General features: G+C 45.6%; 1 protein-coding gene across 1 annotated transcript; it reads left to right on the plus strand.

The window, feature by feature from the left end:
* On the plus strand, positions 1-27,459 carry mmp11a (matrix metallopeptidase 11a). Its single transcript, XM_040156162.1, has 8 exons — positions 1-202; positions 12,025-12,251; positions 17,617-17,760; positions 20,605-20,738; positions 22,499-22,737; positions 24,788-24,992; positions 25,645-25,905; positions 26,987-27,459. The coding sequence occupies exons 1-8, from the start codon at positions 98-100 to the stop codon at positions 27,103-27,105; spliced, it is 1,434 nt and encodes a 477-aa protein (XP_040012096.1). The 5' UTR covers positions 1-97; the 3' UTR covers positions 27,106-27,459.
* Positions 27,460-27,610: the final 151 nt, after the last annotated feature.

Consider the following 27,610-nt stretch of genomic DNA (forward strand, 5'->3'; position numbering starts at 1 on the left):
ATCCTGCAGCCGTGTGACTCCCGGCACTGCGCACTGCACACAGCTGCGCCAAAACCAGCCTGCCCGCGCACCACCGCGGCTCCCGACGGCGGCGAGGATGCGGACTTCCCTGGTCGTGTGCTGCTGCGTCTTTGCGCTGCAATGCCTCCCGAGCACGCTTTGTCTTCCAGTGCGGGGATCCGGCAGGTACAAAGTGGCACCGGTGAGTTGGAGGACGCTTCTTTTTGTCCCTTTTACTTATTGCAAAGTAAAAAAAAAACTTTCTCCGCAGACGTTTTGGAACCTTTTTTTAGCGTTTTGGCGCAGGAGCAGTCGACCCGGGTTAACTCTGACACCGTAGCACGCATGGAAAACCACTTATTCTTTTGCATTTTAAGGTAATCTGCAGTGCTGATTCTTCCTCCTGCTACAAGTGGCTCCCCTACTCCCCAAACACACACATGCTCGTGCGCGCACACACACACACACACACACACGCGCGCGCTCATCCGCAAGCAGTTTGCAGTTGTGCTCTTTGGCAAACTTTGGAGCAGAATGAGTCACTTCGCTCCAAAATAAATAAGAGCCGCTTGATTGACTGAAGGATTAGTTTCAGGTTTAAGGAAATCGCCACTTCTCTGCAGCTACAAGGGCCCCCTGCTCCCTGCCCCCCCTCACGGGCGCGCACACGCACGCCCTTTCTTCGGGATCACCAGGACCAATGACACTTAAGTCGTAATTAAGAAAATGGCTATTTTAGGCGCGCACAGGAGCTGACCTGTCACTGCAATTAGCCCGGGAGCTGCTCTTACTTTGAAGAAATTACTATCATCACTATTTGTGTGTAGTTGTTGTTTTTTTTTTTTGCCTGCTCAGCAGCAGTCGTGACCTGGCAGCCAAACCTGACGTGTTCTCCTCTGCGTGCATGCAAGATGACAGCAGAGTGTTTTGGTTTTTGCCAGGTCTGATCTCTGGGGAGGGAGGGGGGGGTGAACAAGGTTGGCGAGTTCCTCTGTCTGCGGGGCAGGAAGCAGTAATAACAGGTCTTAAAGGCATTCTGTCAACAACACCATAAAAGAGAGGGGTCCTCCATATGGTCCCGTCATGACGGCGTCAGTGGCACGCGTTGCACCGACACAGCTACCGTCACGGCCATGTGCCTCGGTGGCTTTTCTGATTTATTTCCATTTCCCCAAGTTTAAATTTGATTAATTTCTTAGTTCGACTTTGGTCAGCAGGTGCTTTACACATCTACTCCCCTGTTGCAACCCATTATTTCACACTTTTTATTCTAACCTTTGCTGTAACTTTCCTCTGCTGTACCATGTTACTACTTCCTGGAGCGAAAGCCGTTTATTTGTTCATTTACGCAGAGGAGGCTGGTTCAGCATGCAAGCCTTGTCGGGGGAACGTCCTTTACACAGGTACTCAGGAAAAACAAGTAATTTATCTAAACAAACAGGCAGCTCAGATAAGCAGTTCAAGGGAGGAATGTTGCTGACAACAGACTTGAAGTGTCTGGGTATTTAGAATTGTAGGAGACCGATCTAAGATTTAAGATCTGAGATCTAAGATATAAATTGAAGAATTTCTGGAAAGACGTTTAAAAGGGAAATAAGTACCAGGAGGCCGGTACACGGGTCAGTCAGGGAGCAACAACCAACCCTACTGCAAAGAACTGCAGTGGTGAGTGTTGTACTTGAATCCAGCAGGGAACCTTAACGTTGAACCGATGATTACCTGAAGGTCTTAAGTGTCTTAAGCTCCGGTTACACCAGACGGTGACACAGCAAAGTTCACCTGCTTCATCTACTCGCTCCTCAAACTGCTGCAGCGAACAAAGCTATCGAGGGGAGAACACACCGGAGCTTTAGTCTACCGCAACGGCTAGCCAGCTCAGTAGCTAACAGAACACCAAGTTTAGTCAACAAACGGACTGTATTCACGCCACCATTGACCAATGTCTTTTTTTGTTTGGTTTTTTTTTAATGTGGAGCAGCTTTTAACCCAGTAGAGGGGGCTCTCTGATTTGCAGTTGGTCAACAGCGCAAGTTCCCGTGTCAAAGTTCATCAGTTAAACTTGAAGCATACAAATCAAAACAGGTTTACTTTTGCCCGACTGAACAGTTCGGCTGTGGTGATTTTCACTTTGGGGAAACTTTGCCATTTTAAACGCTTCTGTGACCGGTTCTTAATGCCAGGATAAGACCGTACGAGATCAACCCCGTAAATGGCCCAAGCCCAACAGATGTGGTGTCGGGAACGTGAAAGGAGCATTGGCTGCAACAATCCCTAGTATCTCCCTGTGTAGCATGTCAGAGTGGAAGAAAACCGATACAGAAATTGAGATGCTTCACAAGAACCTGGGGGTGAGGATCCCCACAAAGGGTCAAAAGATAAATTTGAGCTGGTCACGAGACGATTAACAGAAACAAGAAAGCAGGAACAACATTTCTGATGCACGGTTGGGACTTTCCTCTAATCTTTGCTTTTTACTTATAAATTAATGGAAAGTTTTGCTTCTCCGGGAGTCAAATAAAAAACACTCCGGAACTGGTCACAACTGGTGGACATGTGCAAGTGGTGAGGAGGGGGCTGCAGGAACATTCATTTCAAACGGATGGGAACCGCTGACCCAATCTGACACACTGACTATTTTAATAGGCCCAACTATTGTGCACACTGATCCGGCGTAACGGTCCGTTCACGTGCTGTGACATTTTGTGCTTCCACTGGGTTGATTCGTTACCATGCACACTGTGTTTTTGCATACTTGTAATACTTTTCCCTGGTTTAATTCACAAAAATCAGCTATCACGCCGTCTCTGTGTTATGGCACATCTTTTGTCGACGGCGCGATTATCTGAGGAGTTGAGAACCAGGTTTCTACAGATGAAAAATTACTCTTTTCTAGCAACACATTATCTGAACCACGTTGCACCTGGGATGACAGCTTTGTTATGTCTGCTGGTCATTTCTTTACTGGGAAGCCTAATCTGTAGTTTTGTCAATTTGTTCCCCCGTTGACAAAAGAACGAGTGATTACACAGGCCTGGACAGGCCTCAGTGTATGTGGCATTCATGGCAGTGGGATACGCTTTCTGCCTGTTTTCACTCTGGAGTGAGGGGGAGCGGGGGGCAACAGCTTACTGTTTGGACATTGCTTTTGTCAATATAACCTCAGTCCCTCGTTTCACGTTTCTGTTTTGTCCCATCATGTCGATGTCTTTGGGTGAAGTGATTGGTCGGGGGACCGTGAGAGCAAAGGTGACATCAAGCTGGACTGGGTTTCCCATCGAGCAGATCTAGGTCACAGCTGCGCCGGGCTGTGAGTGGCCGCTGAGACACGACAGGGGCGGGATGCAGTTAAAAAGCACACGCAGACCCTCCTGCGTAGAGTTAATCTGATGCTTTTGTTAGTTAGCACGAGGAGGGGGCCGTCAGCCCAGTCCTGAATCCTTCCCTAGCAAGGTGAGAGGAGGGGCGGAAGGGGCAGCGTTAGACCTATATACCTCCAGTTGAGGTGATTCTGCTCACTGGATGAACCCAACCCGGACATCCCAGAGGGGCGGCATAGAGCCCCAGTCTGCATCATGATTCATTTCCCAAGATGCGTCTCCATCTCTTGACCCAAACAAAGGTGGCAGATGGAGAAGTCGGCGGTTATAGTATCTGGTTTTCATCTTTCTCCAAGGCAGGGAATGGAGAGGCACCTAGCGGGATGAGTCGAAATCCACCTTCGCTGTAAACCAGACAGAACTGGAAGAGGTTTTAGTGCATGGGATCAAGAATGGGGGGGGGGGTGTCATCTTCCGATATTACCAGCTAGCTGCTTAGCCACGTTTATGAGAAATATCGTCAGACGAATGTGTGGATGAGATGGACGCAGGTGAACGGGTTGTTGTAAGTAAACTTAAAGAAATATCAACTCTCAAATCGACATCTGATCATTTTTAAAAGGTAAATGCTCCTGTCATCTGCTACGTCAGCTTCTGCGTCAACTGAAAACTCTTCGGATTGGTCAGGTCAATGACAACAAACCCTTAGGCTTAAATTGGCTCATTGTTAAATTAAAGGTGCTGGTGACAATGTCATTACTTTCGCAGGTCTTTGGTCATAAACCAAAGTATTGGACACGTTGACATTTTGATCTCTTGATGGCGCTAGACGAACACTCGGTGAACCACCAAAGCTAGTACAATTCATCTCGAGGGGGACATGAATGTCTCAACCGAACTGAATGGCAATCCATCCAAGAGCTGTTGAGATATTTCAGTCTGGACCAAAGTCCCTGGAGCCACACTGCTAGCATGGCTACAAAGTGTTGGTTAAGTATCAGAGATAGACTGTTAAACACAAGATGCTGCTCCAGATGGGACTTAAATCTGGCGCTGCAGCTGATACCGCGGTTTTAAGATCACCGCACTCTCCCTGGAAGAAGAACGTGGCTGAACATGCAAGCCATTTCACTGTGATTTCCCGACCTCAGCTCGAGTCTATCGCTTTCCTCTAACGCCGCCACTTCTGTCAAATCAAATAATGACCTAATAACATAAAACAAATACAAACAAATGCAAAAAACAAAAAAAAAACAACAACCCTTAAACCAAAGACAAAGACAGCATGTCCGGTAACTATTAGCCCCCTGGGGATGCTTTTTCATTAATAGTCACACTCAACAGTGAAATCATCAGTAAGTTGTCCCGCAGCCAGATGGACAGAAGATCTGCAAGTCTGAGGACTCAGCGAGATAAGAGATTTAAGCAGATGCCCGGATGGTTTATATCACCTTCCAGTGCCGCCTGTTTCTGATTTTTATGATGATATATTGGATTAGGAGATTAAGAAGGGAGATAACGAGGTATTTGTTGATGAAAAATTGTACATCCCCCCTCCTATCTGGCACAATGAATCCTCCGTCACTGTAAGCAACCCTTTGTCCCTCTTTTTTCAATGAGAGCACACCCTTCAAATTGAAACCTTATCTGTCTCCACGAGTAAACACTCACTTATGGCTTATTTCCTATCATCCGGATTTACTGTTCTTAGGTTTAGACAGTTTCTGCCGGACAGTTAGATCTCATGTTGACGAAAAAGCTTCCGACTTTACCAGGCACCTCTCGTTTTTCTGCTACGTTCGGATTCCTGTCGGAGGCACTGGCAGTATCACCCCGTAGCGTCTTCCAAACAATCAATAAACCAGTGTGTATTTTGCTTTAAGTGTAAATGCACCGTCAGACCCGTGTTTTTTTAGCTGGCATCAGTCTGACAATTTCAGGAGGAATTTCTGGATCAACTTTTACAATTTCCTTTTTGATGAACCCATTTTCCCTCCACCAGATATAGATTTCCTACTGCCCCTTACTCAAAACACATGTTCCCTGGTTGCAATGTATTCTGGTCTATTGTTGATAATGTACAAATTGGACTCGGTTACTTTTTTTTTTTTTTTTTTTCAGTGAAAAAAATGAAATAGCTTGGCAGTGTCGTTTCTTTTCTTTTTCTTTTTTTTTTAATCAAACTTTACTCAAACAGGACGTAAGAGTGCATTTGCTGGAGCAGCAGGGAGCTGTGTTTGTGTTGAACTGAGTTTAAATAAACTACATTGTGTGAGTTCATGGTGATGAAGGAACATGTCAGTGCAACAGTGTGGCTCACTGATGTGTGTTTAATAGTTTTTGAACAACCAGGGAGCTCTATGACTCAGAGGAAAAAGATATATCAGGCTTGGGACACACACACACACACAAACACACAAAATACTTGTTAGTTGGAGACACATTGTAGGTTTAGAACTTTTAACTGCAATTGTTTCCAATAATAAAATATCAGACCTTATCTTACAAAGCAATGGCATCAGAAGTATTCAGATTTCACATGAAAGGATGGAAGGACTGAATGAGGGACAGGTTGTAAAAAATACAGCGTAGGCTCTAAAATGTAGTGGAGGGAAAGTAGAAGGTCTCACAAAATGGAGCAAAGTGAGTGAAGTACCAGAAAGACCTGACTTCACCTGTGCTTAACTGCTGCAGTTTTTAAGTACAGTACTTGAGATAATGCACCTAATTGCTTTCACTTTTGCCTTTAAGGTATAAATTTAAGGGTCTCGCGTCTCAAGTGAAGACGTAGCGTGGCGGAAAGTTGACTTGAAGTTGGGCTCGGTCCAAGGTTCCTACGATTAAAGGCGCAGTGAAGATGTCCCGACTGCCTTCCGGCTCCGCGCAGGCCCCTGGTCACGTCAGACTAAAGCACGGTGACCTGGTGGCGGTGATGGAGGTGGTTGGTTTGCTGTTAGAGTGGAGACGGCCCGTCAGACGCACCGTGTACAGACATGTCTTCCTGTGCTCTGAATACCACCGTCAGATCCCCCGCACCGCAGCTCACACATCATGTCATCACTGTAACCAGAAGGTAGATGTGTCCATACTTGTAATGGACGACCCCCCCCCCTCCACCTTCACCACCACCATCACAAACCCCTTCACCCGTTCCCAGCATGGAGAAGCATCCAGTTTCGTGTCTCATCACCAGCTTCTTGCACTCTTAGCAGAAAGTGACAGACTAATTGTCCCCAGGGTATCTTTCTCAAACGTCGTCACACCGTCTCCTGACAGGATTTCCATTGTCTGGTCTGAAATTACACGTGAACACGCAAGCACGGCCGCAAAACGTCTGTCTCATCAGTTGACTCACAGACACGGTGTCATCTACTCTGGGTGAAAAACAAACCCTATTCGAAGACCTCTAGCTTCCTTTCACAGCTGAGCTTCAGGTTTAACATAAGACGTAGCAAGCAAATCAAGAAAATAGAACAAATCTCCCCAAACTAAAAAGCTTGGAGAACCGGTTAGAAGCAGCGCCGGCAGTGACAGAGTTTAGCTTGCTCATTGTGGGTGGTGACAGGTTTTCCCCTCAGGGCTGACTGTAACTGCAAGCGCTCGCTGCCGGGACGCGTCTGCCCTCGTCGGGTCCCATACATGCCGAACTGCAGCGCAAATCCTTAAGAACAGACCCAAAGAGGCGGCTTCGGCGCTGTGGGGCCTCGCCGGAGTCGGACGGTAGAGTCAGAAGCTTCTTGACCCGTAGATATTCCAGATGTTCAGTTCAACTGAATAGGCCCTGATGATATTCTGTATTTTTCCTTAATCACCAGCAACAAATTCGTATTGATCTGCCGCGGAATTATATCTTCAGTAGGAACTACTGGGCTTGGAGCTGAGAGGGAAGACTTACACAATGTTTTTGGGATTTGTTTCGTTTTTATTTTGACTCAGTGCCGCGTTCAGAAGATCGAGGCAATTCATTTGTCCCGAGGGATTTCTTAAAGTATATTTCAATAATGTTTTGAGAATCTTTTGTTCTTTTTATTGAGTCGAGCTGAACTCGATCAAAAAAGGAAAAAAGGGAAGGTTGGGAACCAAAAGCTGCATGTTTATTGATAAAAACTTACGAGATATTCTAGATGGAGCTAATGCTTTAGTTTGGGTTTAACCTTGAACTTTGATGTGAAACCTGTCGGGAATCGGGCAGATTTAGGGTTTTGACTCGGCCGTGGGGTCAGGCAGGTCAAACAATCCATTTGACACACAGGCGGGGGTTGGGGGGTGGTCTAGTCCTCTAACCGCACTTTTTTTTTCATCTCCCTCTTTGAAATGACAGAGGCGTCCCCCTGTGCACTCAGCACTTAGAATTAGCCCCAGTTTTACGACCCTGAAAGCCGACACTCCCCTTACCTCACCTCTCTGATTGGGATCAGGCAGCGGGCAGCTTCAGTGTAAACCGTCTCGTTTGGCGACGGAGGTCAGCTAGTGACCAGGCTGACTGACGGCTGAAATCCCAGCCCTCAACAATAAGGCCTAGCTGTGGGCGGGACACTGTCCCCACCGGCACAAAGACAGCAGCAGTCGTTTGTTCAAATGACTAAAATGACCTGTGTTTACACGCATCATGACTGGGACCCATGCTGGATCACCAACTGGGTGAAGCGGGTAACTGCCCCAAGCCCCCAGATGCCAAGGGACCAGAAAAGCCCAAGGACCACTTTATGTGAACTGTTTATTGAATTTAATTTTTGGGGAATTTTTACCCCTTAATTTTTGGCATTATAGAGGGAACCTATACCAAAATCTAGGTTTAGTTGCATTACTTCAGTTCACATTGTGGTCAACTGATGGGTATTCCTCATAAAGTTGTGTCTCATTAAATTCTTTATACAAACTAACACAAATTAAGTATAATGCCAGCATAGAAGTCCTGGTTACAGTGGGGGTCAGTAGGGGTCATTGCCCAGGGGCCACCCCAACCGGTTAATCCAGCAAGGACGGGGACTAGTTGCGGCTGTAATGAGGAGGCCGGGATGGTTGCGTCAACAAAATGTGGGAATTTAACTCAGGGGAGGGCTTGTCCCCTCACATCGTGTCACTTCACGTCTCCTTTAGTCAACAGGTTTAACCGTGTTCGTGCTGCATTTGGCTGTGCCAGAGAACCAATCAATACCAAAATCAATACCGATACCAAAATTTTTTTTTATTTAGCAGCAGCTAATGTGCTCTCATGTAATGGAGAGAAAACATGTCACCATATATGCGGCGAATGCACGATCAACGGCCTACTAGCGGTGCAAGTATCGATGCTCAAAAGAAGACTCTGCAGTGGTGGTATTGATTCTTTGAGGGCGGATCTGCCACCCCGGCCAGAGTCCCACCTGTTACGTAGCAGGAAGGGAAGCGAAAGCCGGTTAAGGGGGTGCGAGCAGCGCGTGAGGCAGCAGGCACGACGACGAATCTCAGTCAGCTGACTGGCAAATAGCAGCAGGTGGCAGAGACCCTGATCTGATGTAGGGTTTTTTCTCTTTACTGCACTTTGTATGAAGTTAACAGATAAATAAAATCTCAAATTCTAATTTAACTTAATTATTTTTCATTAAAAGTCGTATTTAAAGACAGTGACTTTAAAGTCACTATCCTACCATGTGTATTTATTCTGTAATGTTTACCTGCTCCTCAGGTCTTTAAAATCCCCAAATTCCCATTAATAATACGGAGGACATGAACTCAGTGTCCTCACCGGCCCGAAAAAAACAAAAAAAAAGGCAAACAAATGGACTGAATTCCATGCTGGTTATGTTTTCCAGCAGTTTCACGTCAACAGCCTTTACATCGATAGGTTTCAGACCTGCTCTACACCTTGATAAGGGTCTTGTTGTCAGTCTCTACTGCAGGAGGGCAGATAACGGCGCAAAGAGAGAAACATCAGATCAGACTGCTACTGCACATTTTTCAGAGTGCAGACCTCCTCTGCATGAAAAGAGCAAAGAGAAGCCGAGCGAGAGGCCGTTTTTCTCGGGACGCCTCCGGGACCCCCTGGGAGCTGAGCCATGGCTCTTTCAGCTCATTCATAACAACGCTAACCAGCCATTTCAAGAAAACTGCAGGACGCGGGCAGAAACTTCCCCCCTAACGTGATTAAGTGCTTTGTGCATGGAAATAAGCAGCAAAAATCTCATTTAAACAAAGTGAAACACAGGAGGTGGAGGGGTGGGGGGGGGCTCAGGGAGGTGTGTACTGTTTGTTCTGTGATCCAGACCCATCAGTCACCGTGTTTCTGCAGTCTGGAGCACATTCCACAAATCCTGCTGGGTTTTGTTCCCCATAACCTACCACAACGACACGGCCTGAGTCCCGCAGAGCTGAGGGAGGGAGGCTCCTTGAAAACACTACAAAAACAAAAAACAAAACACCATCGTGATCAACGGACCATATTCAGTTATTTTAGATTTTATGGATCTAGTGTGAATTAGCGTTGGGCTTCCGATAGAGGATTTGTCGGGTTGACTTGGGGATCTTTGGTTTCATAATGCTTACAGTTAATATTTTCCACTGATGTACATGACATTTGTGTTTGATCAGGCTGGTGCCTGAGTGTCTCCTCCGGGGCGGTCTTCTTGTCCCGGCTGAAGAGCATCTGTAACTTAAATCCATCATAAGATGCATTTTTGCCTTCCAGTTCTAGCATGTTTCATGCTCACACACACTTAAACATTAGGTGGCATTGCCTTATAGAGGACCTATCTGTTGGATTGTTTTGACTTATAATAACTTATAATAACTTCGCTCGTTATACAATTTACAAGCCGTAATTCCAAAGCCTGGGTTTGACAGTAGTTTGGCATGAAATACAATAATTCTGGATCCTTTGTGCAGTTGATTTTCGGCACCTGGAAACATTGCAATCTTTCCGTTCTGGGACGGTCTCTCCTTCATAGCGTTGCGCTCAGTTGTTCACGTGAACGGTGACAGAAGAAAGAGCTGCGAGGGACGTGGAGACTCAGCTTCCCGTCTCACCTTCCGCACAGCTGACCAGTCGCAGCGTGAAGTGGGAATGGATGTCCGACTGTTGTTTTTGGAAAGTCACGGAAACGGTCGGATCTAGCCCCACTGATGAGGTATTCCGGTGCCTTAACCGTACGCAAACATCCTAAAACGTTACATGTCAACACGCTACCTGCATTTTAACAAGCTGACCTTCCCCTGCTGTTCATCAGCGGAAAAGTGTGTTGTGTGATTCTCTCCGTATGTCTAAACAGGGATCGTCAGGAACCTCCCTCCCGTCCCGATAACGACTCGTGGGTATTGCAGTATTTTCAGAAAAGGACAACATCAGCAAAAAAAAAAAAAAAAAAACGGTATTGAGGTCAGAGTCATGGTGGTCTTGAAACCCTAGAGAGATTACGTAAGAGAGAAGCTGTGGGAAGATTCATAGGATCTGATGATAGGGGTAATTTGTTTCATCTCTACTCAATATATTGATAGTGTCTTTTCCCACAGATTGTTCTGAGCAGCAACGGAAAAGGAAATGTACGTAATTTAGTGATAGGAGGAGAACACCCAAAAGTTCCCTGGATCTGTGGCGCTGCAGATGTGGTTTGGTTTAGAGGCTGAGGCCTGAGTCAGATGAGGAGGTGCAGATGGGCCGGCTCTCGTCTGTAATTTGCTTCTGTGGAAATGAGCAGAGCCATTTCCTCTGGATCTGGCAGGGGTGGTATTAACGATAATGGGACACTCTGGGACCGAGCGTCTCCTAAACTGGGGCAAACTTAGTGGTTTGGTGACCTGATTATGAGTGTGTGCTGTCATTAACCTCGGAGTTCATGTCCAGTTAGCACTCAGACACACATCCGCCTCAGGTCCTTCCTGTGGTTTGCTAGTACCTTTCCCTCCTCTTGACACCTTTTCTTCTTCTTTTCTTCTTCCTTGTTTACTTTTTTTTTCTTGTTTCGTCCTTTTTCTTCTTAGATCTATGGGTGGCAACGTTGGTCCACCACTTTGATCCAGACTGAAATATCTTAAAAACCGTATGATGGATTGCCGTGTCTGTTGGCACACACGTTCATGGTGCCCAGAGGATGAATCCTACCGGCTTTTCCTCTAGCTCCACCAGCAGGTTGACATTTGTTGAGATATCTCGACAGGTATTGGATGGATAGCAGTTAAAATGAGTACACACATTCATGTCCCCCACAGGATAAATTGCAATAACTCTAATAACTGGTGATCCTCTGACTTTTCGCCTAGCGCCATCATTAGGTCAAGTTTATTTTTATGTGTGAGCCTTTGGTTTCTGGTCAAATACTGGCAAAACTAATGACATTCTCATCAGCCTGAGCTGCACATGCTAAGCTGATGAACACTGTAAATATAATACCTGCTTAACAACGTGTGAGTTGACATTCGCATTTAGATTAAAGCTGTAGCTATGTGCAGCCTCACAGAGCTGCTAGCATGGCTGTAGACGCTCAGTCTTGTTTGTTCTTTTTCCTCTCTTCTTTCCTCATTTTTATCCCCCTTTATTTTGATCTTCAACCTTTGCGTGCAAGTACGCCTCAGGCTGTGCCGTCGTAAATCTACCGAGACAGACGACACCGTTCTCTAACCCTGGCATAACGTATCTTCAAAGAGCGGCTACTCGCCCGTTTGACCCAGCCTCATACCTCCAATGTATCTGCATTGTAGATTGAAGATTAAATGAACTCCGTCGTTGTTCCAGGTCTCTGAAAAGTTCCCGGACCTGAAGAAGAGAGGAAAGATTCCCCACGCTCAGGACACAGTGAAGGAGACGAGTTTGTCGAACAACACCTCTAACACGTGGAACCGACCTCGCTGCGGCGTACCGGATTACCCCGCGCTGAAGGAGGTGCACCATCGAGGACGACACCGCCAGAGACGCTTCGTCCTGTACGGAGGACGTCTGGACAAGACGGACCTCACCTACAGGTACAGATGTGCAGATCTACAGTACACACCCACACACTCGGTTCTGATCGCCGACTGCTTTGCAGAAATCACCCTACATCGGTAGCCTCACCACACCCGTCCATTACGAGTATTTTACTCTGTCCCACAATTCCTTGTGTGACTCGGAATAAAAAGAAGTTTAGAGATGTTTTTATATTTTCATAACATTCCCTTCAGCTGGCTCGTTTAACCAGCACTCGTCCCTGTCATTTAATTCAAAATACTTTAATCGTCCTGCAGGAGGCAAATTTGAGGCAACAAAAATACGTAAAAAAAAAAATACAAAATATATTCACTCAAAAATGAAATTTTAAAAAGTTAAAAGACACAAGGCAGCGGCCAGTCCAAAGCTGACCAACAGTGTCCAACACAGCTAAGAAACATTATGTCAAAATGTGGCACACAGACACATTGTGGCGCAAATTACAGTCTTTAAAGTTGGCTCTATTATCAGATCCAGCACCAGGTGGAGATCTTCTGGTTTTGAAGGTCAGGAGTGAACTGTCGAGCTCAACGTTTTAGCCAACATGGACGAGAAGTCGTAAAAGTGCTGAGAATAATAGAAGTTTTAAGATTTTTAGTTTCAAGACAACACGGTAAGTGTCTTCTGGAGATGAAAACTGTGTGGTTCTGGTTGAAACCCTCAGAACAGGCCACTGTTTTCAAAAAAAACAGCTGTAAAAAGCCCCTGTCCACTACAAGCCCAGCAGCAAACAGCAGACGGACTCAGTCCGAGACCAGCTGGTGAACATAGTGTAGCATTTAGCAGCTAAAGAGCCAGATGTATCCTTCGGGTGCTGGTGGAGACCAAAGGCCAGAGCTAAAAGAGAGGGGGTACCGGACCTAGATTCATCAGGTGGACTCAAACATGACTCCAAATGAACAGTCATGTTGCTTTGTAACTGGATTGTTAAATAAGCAACTACAACTGCAGCTAAGGTGATGATATGTCTGTGTTGTGTCCCAACTTGTCCCTGCTGCCCCCAAGTAGCCAAAAAAAAAAAAAAAAGTGTTATTGCAGGTTTATAGCAAGTCTTTGTTTGTACGAGATAGCGTGTTACTAAAATTCATGTGGGATGAAATGATAACTCTACTGCAGACGAGACTTTCTAGATTTTAGACACACGGAATGATGAGCTCAAGGGGAAAAAAAAGAAAGTCAAACGTTAGCACCCATGTAGCACTTTGAAAAATGAAGTCTTGAAATTATGATTTTAAAAACGGGGTGCCGGTTTTCTTTCATCTAAGTCCTCGGCACCATCAAGTGTCTGGCAGTCGTCTGGTGGCTGCTGCCTCTCTGTCTGTGTCTCCTGGGGTCCCTTTCATTGTAGTCGTTCTTTAACTTAACAGTATAGTGAGACAGGCAGAGAGAGAGGGGGGAGGGAGAAAGAAGGGAGAGGCAGAGTGCTTTTATTGGCAGCACCGGCCGCAGACTAATAAGATTCTGCTGGACCGGACCAATAAACAATAAATACAGCGCTCACAACGGTGACACCTGACAGAGTGATGTGGTCGACGGGGATCATGGCAGCAACCCACAAAGTCAAACTAAGCTTTATCCTTTGCTCCTGTGACCTTCTAAATGACCGGGTTATGAGCGCTGGGAGAGCAGAGCCACGCTAATGAGTCCCCGTGTTTACTTTTTGTTTAGAATCCGCCAGCATTTTGAGCCTGCGGAGCAAGTTCTGGCATGACGCTTGGAGTCATGCTGGGTCAGCTGAGAGCAGTGTTGTAGTAAGTGATTAAACGGTTGTTAACAAAACTGAAAGGGAGCTTTCAGGTGGCTGCAAAACATTAAAGGACTAAGCTTGTTATGGTGTAGTCACAGGAGGGGAGGCCGAACGAAAGAAGTAATTTATTAGGATTGTTTTCCAGCCATACTATGTCTGTATTTGCGAACTCACTCTTTACATTTTTACCCTACTCGTGTAAAGATGCTACGTAAGACACCGATTAACCTCAGTGAGGTTGTAAAGTTAAAGGATAAGTCAGTGTCAACAAGTCCCATGAAAAGAACAAAACCAGCAATGAATTTATCCTACAAAATTGTAGTGTGTGTGTTTGTGTGTGTGTTTATCCAAAGGCTGATATATCTTTTTCCTCTGAGTCATAGAGCTCCATGGTTGTTCAGAAACTATTAAACACACATCAGTGAGCCACACTGTTGCACTGGGTGACATGTTCCTTCATTACCATGAACTCACACACCGCCCTGCCGCCCCAAATACTCATTACAGCGCCAAATGTGGACTAATCCGCCGCTTAAAATAGTCCCCAACAAATGCACCATTTCCCCCCGTTTGTCTGATGAAACGTAGGGTGACCGGTGAGACGTTTTGAAGAATTAAAACAATGCGTTTGTGAGCCGTTTTTTAAAGATTTACGTCTTAGCCGGGGACCAGTTGGTCTGGGTTAACTACAGAGCCACAGACAGAGGAGGGAGGCCGGAAAGTGTCGGTTTTTGGTCTGCAGTCAAAAATAATAATCAGGCACTGGGCCCAGTCCGTAAAAAAGCATGTTCAACAATCACTCCACTGAAGACGGCCAATTTGTACATCAGCATCATCAACAATAGACCAGAATTGCAACCAGGGAACATGTGTTTTGAGTAAGGGGCAGTAGGAAATCTATATCTGGTGGAGGGAAAGTGGGTTCATCAAAAAGGAAATTGTAAAAGTTGATCCAGAAATTCCTGCTGAAATTCTCGGACTGATGCCAGCTTAAAAAAATAAAAGTGCATTTACACTTAAAGCAAAATACACACTGGTTTATTGATTGTTTCAAAGACGCTACGGGTGATACTGCCAGTGTCTGCGACAGGAATCCGAACGTAGCAGGAATAATGCCTGCATCCCAAAGAAAAACCTGGTGCAGTTACCTGCTTGAAGCTCAGCCATGTGGGTCTGATGAGTCACATTTAGAAAAAAAAGTTTAATCTTTAATCTATATGGTGTTTGTGAAAAAGCGATAAGCTCGAGAACGTCAGGCTATGTGAACTTTGTCCCTTTGTGCAAACTTCAATAATCCGCACAAATATTTGCACCTTTGCGGCCATCTATTTGTACCGTGTTTGCACAAGTACACATTGATGATCAAACAGAAATTAGTTTATCACACCTACTGGGTTTAAATGAACATTCTTCAGGAAATGGTCATGGCTCAGCTCTACCTCCCTCCCCGCTGTGTACCCTTTATGTAAACAAGAGAGACAGGGGTACAGATGAATGCCAGCGGTATTTTTACGGCTGGTGTTTCTCTAAATTAAGACCACATTTCCCATAAACCCCGCTGTTTCCTGTCCCTCCTGACCCTCCTTGCATGAAAAAAAAAAAAAAAAAAAGACGAGCCGATAACAGCCGGTATAAATTCTAGCAGGTGAGCTAACGTGCTGCGGACTGACGGCCCTTCTCTCTGAGGACGCGGGCAGGTTTTTCTTGAGCAGAGAGAGCCTCCTTACAGATGTTCTCGTTGGTCCACCGCAGCTGCAATTATACAGTGTGCCTCAACTCCGCGTAACTGATGCTGAAAATGCCACATGTAAAACCTTTTTGCACCAATAAAATCCTGTCCGTGCAGACCCCAGGTCTAACTAACGCTAACGCTTTAATAAAAATTAACAACTGCTTCAACTGGTCATATCCAGAATTAACAGCCAGAGGTTCAAGGAACCGTTTAACACTTTGGAGAGTCAGTCTCATGTTTGTGTGTTAAGCACAGACCTGGAGGCAGGACATGTTTAGTCCAGCTTAGCATAAAAAGCCTGGAAGGAGGGGGAAACAGCTAACCTGTATCCAAAGCTCCGAAATCCTCCTGCCAACAACTACGCATCACACTGATCAACATGTTGGATCTCGTTTGTTTAATCTGGAGATGAGCAGAAATGTCACAGCCCCAGTTTCTAGGTTTACTGGGAGTCACGTGCTGCAGTTATTTCTGTTTGAAACAGTCAGGTTGCCGGGTTTTGGCAGCGCTCTGCCAAAAGAACCAAAACATGTGCTTGACCGTGGCAATCGGCAAACATAGACGCGAAGGCTGCACGGAGGACGGGCTGAGCGCGTCCTGACAGCTCCACACCGAACCCCCATGGGAGAGGCCTCCGTCTTCTCATCTCACTCACAGAAGGCGTTTGAGCAGATTTCCCGAAATGTCGAGCTGTTCCAAGATGTGACCTGTCACGTCGAGGTGACGGGTCACACGCGCAGTCGTTGGTTAAAGGAGTAGTTCAGCATTTCGGGAAAAACTGGCTTATCGGCTTTCTGGCAGCGAAACAGCTGACATGGCTCTGTCCAAAGGCAAAAGAAATCAGGCTACCACAGCCTCTGAAGCCCCATAGTTAGCACGTTATTCTTGTTCATTTAACTTGTACAAAAACCAAAGTATTTATAAAAATGACAGGAGGGTTGGGTGCCAGACTGTTTCATGGCTGGGACCAGCCTCATGGAGTCTCCGCTGGCTGCCTCGCAACTGCTTAGAGCCAGAAAACAGTCTGGCAGGAGAACTCAGTGCGAAACAGTAGACGGATGTTTGTACAACTTTGATTTTGTACGGATTTCCAAAACGTGGCAAAAACCGTGATTGACATTTTGTGTTTCTGGGGCCGAGCCAGGGCTTTTTGATTGTTTCCAGTCTCTGTGCTAAGCTACGCCGACTGGCTGCAGCCTGCAGCTTCATACTGACTGCAGAGACGCGAGGGTTTGTATCGAGCTTCCAAGTCTCCGCCAGAAAAAAAAAAAAAACCTCCACAAACTATTCCTTTACTGTCAGGACTGAACCAGGTGGCCCATCTTAGCATAAAGTCTGGAAGAAGGGAAACTGGGAAGCAAACGGGGAAAAAAGCGAACCTGTTACTTTTCTGCAAGTTATTCATCTCATCATGCAGAGTCAGAGTCAAATTCCATCAATTGAAGAGCTGATTACGTTGCCCCGTCATGTTGGCTGCTGCTGGTTCATTCCAAGTTGTATCCTCCTTTTACTGCAGCAGTCACACTCTGATCTGAGCTGGAAACAATGGCAAATTTACCCCGGGGGGCTCAATATGACTTAATGAAGTGTTTGTGTCCTGTCGGTAAGATGAGGAGCTTTCTCTCCCTTTTTTTCGGTTCATGACACTGGGTGGTTTTATCTAAAAGGAAAGGGAGGAGACCATGATGCGGGGTTTTCTTAGCGAGCCTGAGGGCATCGGTAACATCACACCTCGCCGCTGACGAGACAACTGCAGATATCAGATCAGAGGCAGGCATGCGAGGCCGGTGGTCCCCCTCCGCTACTATACCATACATCCTGTGTGTGTGCGGGTGTGTGTGTGTGTGTGTGTGTGTTTGACACCTGCATTGGTCTCCCGCAGGATCGTCCGGTTTCCGTGGCAGATGGGCGAGGAAAAGGTTCGACGTGTCTTTCGGGAAGCGCTGAAAATCTGGAGCGACGTCACCCCGCTCACCTTCACCGAGATCCACGGCGGGAAGGCCGACATCCGCATCGACTTCACCAGGTAGGAGGGTAAAAACATAACATATTTAAAAAGGAAAAGGAGCCTGAACGCAGGATGTAAATGGCATCACAACTAGGTGAGACATTAAGAAGCTCAAATAGTATCTAAACACATTTTATTATGATTAATATGTGATACACAAACAGATGTTTTTTTTAACTTTTCCGCAAGGAGGAGCAAACATTTTGTGAAATTTTCACAAAAATTCAGAAAGACCAAGGGGCAACATGATGGCAGCAGAACACCTGCATCCCCGGGGTTTTCCGTTTAAGAGGGGAGCGCTGATTTTACTCAACACATTCCTTCGTAGGTGCTGGGCGTGTACAGGTTTTCTGCAGCCAAGTCAAATCTTAAGACTTTCTAACACCACAGACCATGGAATTTAATCCCCCGTGTCACAGTCACACCCGCAAAAATGAAAGTAAAATGGAAAACCGGTAGGGAAGGTCTACAATGATGATTTATTACGTCACATTTTTTGTGGTGATTCCCAACACTATATTAGAATAAGATTATATAATTAATTGAATTAATGAGACCTGGACCTGGATCAGCCAATAGATTAATGGACTAACCAGTTGAAATAATGAATTCTTTTTAGAGCTGTAGCGATTAGTCGATTGATCGATTGGTCCTCTGAGAGAAAATTAACCAGGAACAATTTTTTAACCAAAAATGTCAAACACTTGAGTAATTTTTTTGGTCACGTATGAGAGTAAATGAAATATCTTTGGGTGTTGGACTGATGGACTGGACGGGACAGGGTTTCCGAAATATTTAGGATGTATCATCTGGGAACCACGAATGGCAATCCATTAAATAGCTGTTGAGATACTTCAGTCTGGACTAAAGGGGTGGACAGACAGACAGACAGGCAGGCAGGCAGACAGACAGGCAGACAGCTAGACAGCTAAAATGATGTAGGTATTGTCCTGCCTAATTGGCTAAAAGAAGTTCGGTCATAAACAGGGCTGCGACTAACGATCGTTTCCACCGTCAGTTCATTTGCAGATTGTTTTCTGGATTCGTCATTTTGTCTAGAAAACGTCAGGAAAACGTCCGTGACAAGACCCAGCGTCCGATAAACCATCAAAAAAAACCCCCTCCGATATTTACCATCATATGAGTCAAAGAAAAAGCTGAAGCTGGCAAAACTAATCGATGAATCAATTAATCATTTGGACACGATTAGAACTTTTGATTAAAACCTTAAAAAAGACTTTTTCTGAAATGCTTAACATTTTACATCACAATTACAAGATTCATGAGTATAAACTTTGTGCGTATGTGTCACTTCTTCCTGATGCAGTGTTGGGTTTTTATTGACGGATTGTTTAAAATTCTTAGCGGTCGCCGGTTGACTTGTCCAATCAGCACCGTGTGTGGAGGACAGCAGCTATGATTTCATAGCCCGTCAGACTTAAAGAACGGGTGTCTCACCTGCCTCAGCTCTTTTCCGTTTCCCCCGCCCCTCGTGGTGAGCTCTGTGGGTTTCCCGTCTGCAGTCACCACAAGTAAACCCGGAGCTTCTCCGTCGACAGAGGCGCAGAGGCAAACATTAAAACCCTGGCAGAATCAGGTCAGATCAAGTCGGATTGTGACAATGATCTTCCCCACAAAGCGCTTGACAGAGCCGAGAGAATGTCGAGCAAGAAAGGACAAGCAGATAACAAACTCCAGAGTTTAAAGGGGCATTTTCCTTTATGTGGCCTGGTTTGTTTGTTCCTGTAGCGATCTCCTGTTTTTCCCTTTTGACTCTTGCTTTATTGTTCGTCATGTCACAGCAGTTTTTGTTTCTCCCGCTGCACATAAACACCTTGGATAATGTCTAATTTTCACAAAAATAGGGATCCATACATTTCACTATGGTCGGGGGCTCATACAGTTTACACTGACTAACCCCCGATGCCTCATTATCATTTAAGACTGAGGCAAGTTGGACATATGGAACAAGGAGAGTGCTGAAAATGCGAGAAAAACGGGGAATAGATGAGTGTTACTATGGATGAATTACGAGATCCAAAACAAGGGAAATTTAAGAAGCTAAAAAACAAAGTGAGCTCCTCAAAGATAAATACCAGGATGAAACGAATCACCTTTTAATTTAAGGGTTTTAAATAAAAGGGTTTCCTTACTTTTACCAGCTGATTAGGGGATAAAGAAAAAGTACAAAGCCTTATACTTCTTTTTTTACAACTGTATTTGTTATTGATGTATTCAGTTACACATTTGACTTGTCTAATAACCTTTTACTCCATAGAGGGGACGAGAAATTTAAAATAAGCCAAGCAGTCAGAGTTGAAGCAGTTAGTTGATTGAGCCATTAGCCGGCTGAAAGATGATGTCGGCAATAATTCTGATAATCGGTTAATAATTTAAGCATTCTGGCAAAAATTGCAAATATTCTACAATTCCAGCTTCTGAAACGTGAATATTTGCTTGTTGTCTTACTCTTCCATGCTGATTAAATGATTATCTTTGGATTTTTGGTAAATAATGATGGGCTTCTCTCACTGTCTTCTGACATTTTTTACACTGTACAATTAATTAATTAATCGATTAATTGAGAAAATAATAATTGATACTTGGCATAATTGTTAGCTGCAGCTGTAATGTTGTGTTTTGTTTTTTTGGCTCAAGAGGGAACTGAACATTACTTTTATTTTGTTAAATTCATGTTAGGTGATTTCTCATACTGGCTTTTACCTGTAATTTCTGAATTATTTATGAAGCTGAGAGCTGTTTTGAAAAGTTGGATTCAACAGGTTTATTGTGCTTTAAAAGCCTTTACGGCGGCTTTTATGTCAGTATGTTCATCAGCGCGCTTGTTTTATGAACCTGTAGGTACTGGCACGGAGACAACCTTCCCTTCGACGGCCTGGGTGGGATTCTCGCTCACGCCTTCTTCCCCAAAACACACCGACAGGGCGACGTCCACTTCGACTACGATGAGTCATGGACCCTGGGAAACCACATGGGTGAGTGTGAGGCTGAGAGGATACGGAGAGTAGGTCAAACTGCTAAAGTGACAGATAAAAGAAAAAAATCCTGGAGTTTTTCTCACAAACTTGAGAATAAAAACAATGAATCAAACTCCTTTTGACCCGAGAAGCCTCTTAAATGTGAGAGAGCTGCAGAGGTCTCCTCAGTCGGTTAAGAGCAGATCCTGGACGACTGCGATAAAGAAACAGCCGAGCAGGCCGGCGCTTTCTGTCTGATCATATTAAGAAGAGTAGTTTCAGTCTGTTGTTTTTCCATTTCAGCGTTTGATGTTCCAGCACCGATTTTTTTTTTTTTTGGCATCTATCAGGCTGCCAACAAACAAGAAGAATAAATTATTTTAAAATTCTTTGGAGCCGCAGTCTAAGCATCTTCACTGTCTGCACCACAGACACTGTGGAAGGACATGCTCCTTAGACAGATATATCTATATAGATATAATAGATTAGATTGTTGTTAAATATTCCCGGAGATTTAAAGATTTCACACAAAGAAAATGAAACTTTTTCAAAATCATAGTTTTATACGTTTTTGTAGAATAACAAACCACTGGACAAAGTGTGGGGAGGTAGAAGGTGAAAAAGAAGGCAGAGCATGGCGGATGTGTGGTCAGTCCAAATTTCTGATCAGGTATCGTTTCTCTGATCATCCACGCGATCAGTGGAGAGCTGCTCCTCTTGGCCCGTGAGCAGGAGGAAGTCGCTTGCGATGATGCCAGACGACAGACCAACTTTCTACTCTGAAGTTGGAACTCACGACACGTCTGTAGCGTCGCTCTCGGAGGTTTGATCGCTACAGGCCCAGGTCGCCACATCGTATGTGATGAGACTGGGTTTGCTGTATGTTGAGGGTCTGTCGCTCTCTGTTTCTGCTACTGTGTCTCTGACCCACTCTGTCCTTAGGTACAAGGTCCATCTTGATACTTTCCTCTGAACATCGGCAAAAAACACACTCTTAAAATTGGCTTTTAAATTACTTGCATGAGTTTCTATTTCCTGGACAATATTGTATAATTTTATTTATCTTATTTATTATAACTTATTAATAACAGTGTAATTTTATTACTGTGTCTCATTATCTTCGCTAAAGCTGTTTGTGACAATGTCAGGAAAAGTGCTAAACCAATAAGGTTTATTATTATTATTATTATTATTATTATTACACACAAAACCTCCAAAAGTATAGAACCATTCTAGTAGGAAGTGTCATTATTCTTCCTTATTCTACTATATGCATATTCACATCCAGTAAGATCATCAATACCGAGTCTCAGAGACTGTATTGATGATTGGCTCCTTGACTTGGAACATGTCATTTTTTGAGTAGATATTTATCATGAGATTATAAATTTGGTCGGTACGTTAGCTGAATATTTTGAAATTGAAATTGTCATCGATCTCTAAACCCAGTGCTGATTTGACTTTTCTCCTACTCAATTTACGTCTCGCGGACGCACACGTAATCTCCCCGGTGGAGTTAATCGCTCAGCTCAGGTATGAAAAGTGAAATATATCTGACACATCTGTAGCACCAGGCTTTATCAGCACAAAGAGAGGGAAGGGGGGGGGGTGGTGACTGAGAGCAGATGTGAGTCAGTGGGGACGGGAAGCAGGTGAGGTAGCCTACATACTTGTGTCTCTCCCCACCGTCAAAACAAATGCCTAGAACTCCTCACGCACAACATTTGAACCAGGTGTGGTTTTGCATCCTCTGAGGTTTGTCCCCCCCCCCCCAACAGGCACAGACCTCCTCCAGGTTGCTGCCCATGAGTTCGGGCACGTCCTGGGCCTGCAGCACTCCCACGAGCCGGGGGCCATCATGTCCGCGTACTACTCCTTCTCATATCCGCTGAGGCTGAGCGAGGATGACAAGCGGGGCATCCAGTTCCTGTACGGCGCTCACCCACAAGTCCTGCCCTCGCCGCCACCCCCATCTCCACCTCCGTCCAACCCGGAGACCAATGAGATCATCACTAATGTGAGTGGAAATGATGAAACGTTTACAGAATGTAAAGAACCCGGTGTGACTGTAAAGGGTGACAAGACACACAAGTACAAAGTAACAGGTAATATCAAGGAGGAAAAACATGTGTGGCAAAAACAAATTTCCCACACCAGACGAGTGGATGGTCAGGAATAAAAAGTTCTCTGTAAATATTGGGTTACACGTCATAAAAACGGAGCAAAGCACAACCGGACACTCGCGTCAAGACACCCTGAGGAAGCCAAATGTGCAGATGCGCTTTGTTCCGTCGGTCGGACGGTCCATCATGTTGGTCCAGACTGAAACACCTCGGCAACGGCGGGGAAGTTTTGTGCAGACATTCACGGTGCCCAGAGGATGAACCCTACCGGCTCCGGGGATCCCCAAGTTTTCCCTTTCATCTAGCGCTACCATGAGGTTGTCATATTCATTTCCAGTGAAGAATCTCATTAACTATTGGATGGATTTACGTTTAATTTGTCACCAACATTCAAGGTGAACTGTAATAATTTACATGATCCTCTGACTTTTCATCTAGCGCCATCATCAGGTCAAAAATTTAATTTTTCCATTACTTTGATTTATGACCAAATACCCGCAAAACTACTAACATCCCCATCAGCCTCAGCCGGGCTTTGTGTTTTGTGCCAATTAGCAAATAGTAGCATATATATAAGATGGCAAACGTGGTAAACCTGACAAGCCTCAGCGTGTTAGCATTGTCGTCGTGAGCGTGTCAACATTTTGCTCAGAACAAATGACTCATGGTTTTGTTCTTATTGTAAACAAGTCCCGTGAAAGACAAAACCGCTGACATGCTAGCGCCCATTCGGTCCGAAAATAGCGCCGCGCTGTAATGGGCTGCGCTGATTGGGGCCTGCTGCTTCACGGGCCGGTGGGATGTGAAATACAGTCCCTGGAGGTCCACTTTGAGTAACAGATTCCAGGAGTCTGAGGGTTTGTCAGGCTCCAAAACACCCTACAAAGGATTTTACAAGGGCTGCAACTGTTTTATCTCTCGTCACAACGACTGCGGGTTGAATAGTAGAAATACTGTTTAGGAATGTCTGCTTACATGTGTTTGATTGTTTGAGGCTATTTTCAGCAGCAGATTAAACCATTAATTAAGGCTGGATTGTTCTGTATTTGTCTTATTGTCAACAAACCCCATGAAAAGGACCCAAACCGACAATGTGTTAGTCTGACTTCCCTCCTCTGTCTGTGGCTCTCAGCTCCAACTCCATTCGTTCCTACTGAAGAAGTCGATCTTTAAAATCACCTGACGAATACAGCGTATGGTTTTATTTTTAGAAGAAGTCTCAGTAATTTCCTTAAACAGCTGGACACTGTAGCTTTTATCGAACGAACGGGAGGAAATAGTAGGGGACTACTTGTAGGGGACTACTTTAAGCGGCGGATTAATCCGCATTTTTAGCGAGTATTTGGGGCAGCAGGACCGTGTGTGTGTGTGTGTGTGTGTGTGTGTGTGTGTGTGTGTGTGAGTCAAAATAAATCACAGTGTGTGTGTTCATGGTGATGAAGGAACATGTCACCCAGTGCAACAGTGTGGCTCACTGATGTGTGTTTAATAGTTCGTGAGAACAATGGCGCGCTACGGCTCAGAGGAATAGGAACCTTGTTTGTAAGATCAACTCATTCTTATGGGATTTGTTGACAAGAAGAAATATATGGAACACGAGAAGGCTGATGGTTGTAACGCGTTTATACAGTGAGTGTCTTTGAAGACAAAAGTCAGCTTTGAGTCCCATTAGATCTTGTAACAGGTTCCACTTGAGGGTTATTTTCTCCTGTGAAACTTAACACTGGTTTCACACGGAAAATCCCTGAAATTCCTTGTGATGGTTTTGAACCGTCTTCAGCTGGATCTTACACTGAGTTCAGCATAAAACCCCGATCGGTTTTATTTTTGGACCCTTCCAGGCAATAAAATGGCTCTTTGTAAAAATCCCTGTTGTTAGAAATGTTACGTTTTGCGTGCATCGCTGCATGTGGAAATGAGCAAGTGGTCTGTCTTTACTTCTAGCCCGACGCCTGCCAGACGGACTTTGACGCCGTGTCCATGATCCGAGGGGAGCTGTTCTTCTTTAAGTCGGGCTACGTTTGGCGGATCAGGGACGGGCATCTGGAGAGCGGTTACCCGGCGCTGGCGTCCCGTCACTGGAGGGGGATTCCTGACAACGTCGACGCCGCCTTTGAAGACAAGTCGGGGAATATCTGGTTCTTTCAGGGTGAGCGGCGAGGATGTTTGAGCCGCTGTTGAGTGGTTCCATGTGAGGGCAGGATCGGGGGGAAGAGGCATCGGCATAAGGGGTACAGATCCACAGAAAGTATCGTACACTTCCAAGGGAAGTTTAAAAAGCTGCAAAATGTCAATCAACATAGAAACGTGATGCTACTGCAATTAAGTCTTTCGCGGGAATATTTCCATTAGATGAGAATAATATGTGTAAATACTGTTTAAAACACCTTGGAGTTGGGTATGGCAGGGCCTGTCCCCATTGGGATTGCCCCAAGTTCTCTAAAAATGGATCTTGTGTCAATACAGTATAGGAGTGGCTCTTACCTTGAGAGAGAGCAGGTAGAAGTTTGCTCAAAGACACTTTGGCAGGAAACACGGATGTTTGAGGGCTTAAACCTCTGACCTCCTGGTTGGGTGTTGCCTTCATCCACTGAGCTCCACCGAAGCTCCAAGTGATCACGCGGAAATAAAAGATGAGAGAGAGAAAAAAAAAGAAAAAGAAATGGGACGACTCTTTCGGCAGGTGGGCGGCGGATCAGGAGGCCTGGTGTTTACCTGCAGTACAGGCGACATGAATGAGAAACATGAAATTTACCAACGAGACCTAAATGGCGTTCGTGGTTCACCCTCTGTCTCCGCAGGCGAGAACTACTGGGTGTTCGACGCTGAGATGCAGATCAGAGGGCCGGAGTCCATCAGGGCTTTGGGTCTGTCGGTGTCCGGGATCCAGGCGGCACTGCGCTGGGGCCACGACGCCAACTACAACACCTACTTCTTCAAGTCAGGCAGCTACTGGAGGTTTAGCCCCCTGGAGAACCGAGTCGAGTCCGTCTACCCACGCAGCATGCAGGACTGGAGCGGCATCCCCGCCGACGTGGACGCCGCTTTCAGGGACATCTACGGTACGGTCCAAAAAACCAAAGCTCAACCAGTTAACAGAGTTTAAAAAGTTAGTATGTTAGTTACGATGGGATTCCAATACGCCAAGACCAAGGGTTTTTACGATGAAGCCGCGGATTCGTCAGTTCTGGAAATCAGCGCAATTTGTTTTTTATAACCCTTACTGAATATTTAAACCCACACACTGCTTTGACTGCACAGACACATTTAGTAACAGTCGGTTTGCAACCTCGCAATCGCAAGAACAATGGCGATTCAACCAGTTCCCGCAATATGTGCGAGATCTTGCCATTTCTTTCAAGTCCGTCGAATTTTTCGATGAATGAACGGTCAGAATGGAAGGATGCTAAAACCAAACGTAAGAAACGGCGCGGTTCTCAGCATAAAGACAAAAGTTTTCAAACCAACGTCAGACTAAAACCAAATCTCGTGCTAACGGGACAATGGCGAGGAGGTTCTGGTTTTCCCAGCAGTTCTCAGGCAGAGCTTGCTCCAACCAAGCTCAGACTGACTCTTCTTTAAAGTAACAAAATTGAATAACCACGTTCAGCTCTGGGGGCTCCTGAGAGCCACCGGCAGGACGGGACTCAAACGAAGTGGCCTATACGCGCGCAGGTGTTTCGCGTCGACGCTAGTTCGTAAATCGGGGGGGTCTGCTATGTAGCCTTGTGACCAACCACCAGTCTCCCCGCGAATTCCGTCCGACGATACTGTTGAAGTGAAACGGGAATATCAGGGAATATTTCCATGAATTAATTGACGGCAGTGAAATCCGGGTTCCCGCGGTTCTCGTGCCTCACGACGCGAGACCGACTCGTCTCTGCGACGAAACGAACGCGGCAAAAAGGACGCGGGCGCGCGCCGAGACCCCGCGCGGGCGTTTGGCCGCAGGTGACACTGACGTCGTGGCTTGGCCTTCGGTTACCATGGTTACGCTGTCCCGGTCACCTGTCTGCGCGTGAACGGCGCATCCCGGGCAGTTTATTCTCACCGGAACCAGAGTGCGAACCGAGTTCTTTAAACCGGTGCTGTTTTGTTTTGTTTATTTTAATTTTAATTAATTTGATTTGAATCCTTTTTCAGGCTACGCTCACTTCATCCGAGGGCGGCAGTACTGGAAATTCGATCCGGTCGGCATGAACTCTTTGGAGGGATACCCCCGCTACGTCGGCGTGGATTTTTTCGGCTGTAGAAACCTGTGAGTCTTGAACTGTGGAGAATCAGATCAACGAGTTGTTTTGGTTTGTTTTTTTTTCTGGTTTTTCTTTTCTTTTTTTTTGACGATGAAGAGGAGTGTTTGGAACAAAGACATTTCTATGTTCATACCACGGATTCCAGGGGGTGAGACGATCTCCTTTCGGATCCGTTTATGCTTTACTCCATTTATTGATACTCAGACCAGTTATAGGTTCTTCTCAGGAAAACGTTCCCTCAGACTTGGCGCCTCCCGTGCAGCTATGCTCATATTTATTTTGCACATTTTTGTCACCGTGACGCTGAGATCTGGGCCCCCGTACCGGTACCGATGTGGACTACGCCGTTCTCACCTCCTTTCTTCCGAGCCTGGCCATCGAGATTCCGGACCGATCCGGGGTCGCAGACAGAACCGGCGCAGACTCGTCCCACTCCCCGCGGCGGATCCGTTTCGTTTGTTTCGCCACGGGTGGCACCGGACCCTCTGAGGGGTGGCACCGGACCTGAAGCCGC

This window comes from Xiphias gladius, chromosome 19, assembly GCF_016859285.1.
Source record: "Xiphias gladius isolate SHS-SW01 ecotype Sanya breed wild chromosome 19, ASM1685928v1, whole genome shotgun sequence".
NCBI classification, from domain to species: domain Eukaryota; kingdom Metazoa; phylum Chordata; class Actinopteri; order Istiophoriformes; family Xiphiidae; genus Xiphias; species Xiphias gladius.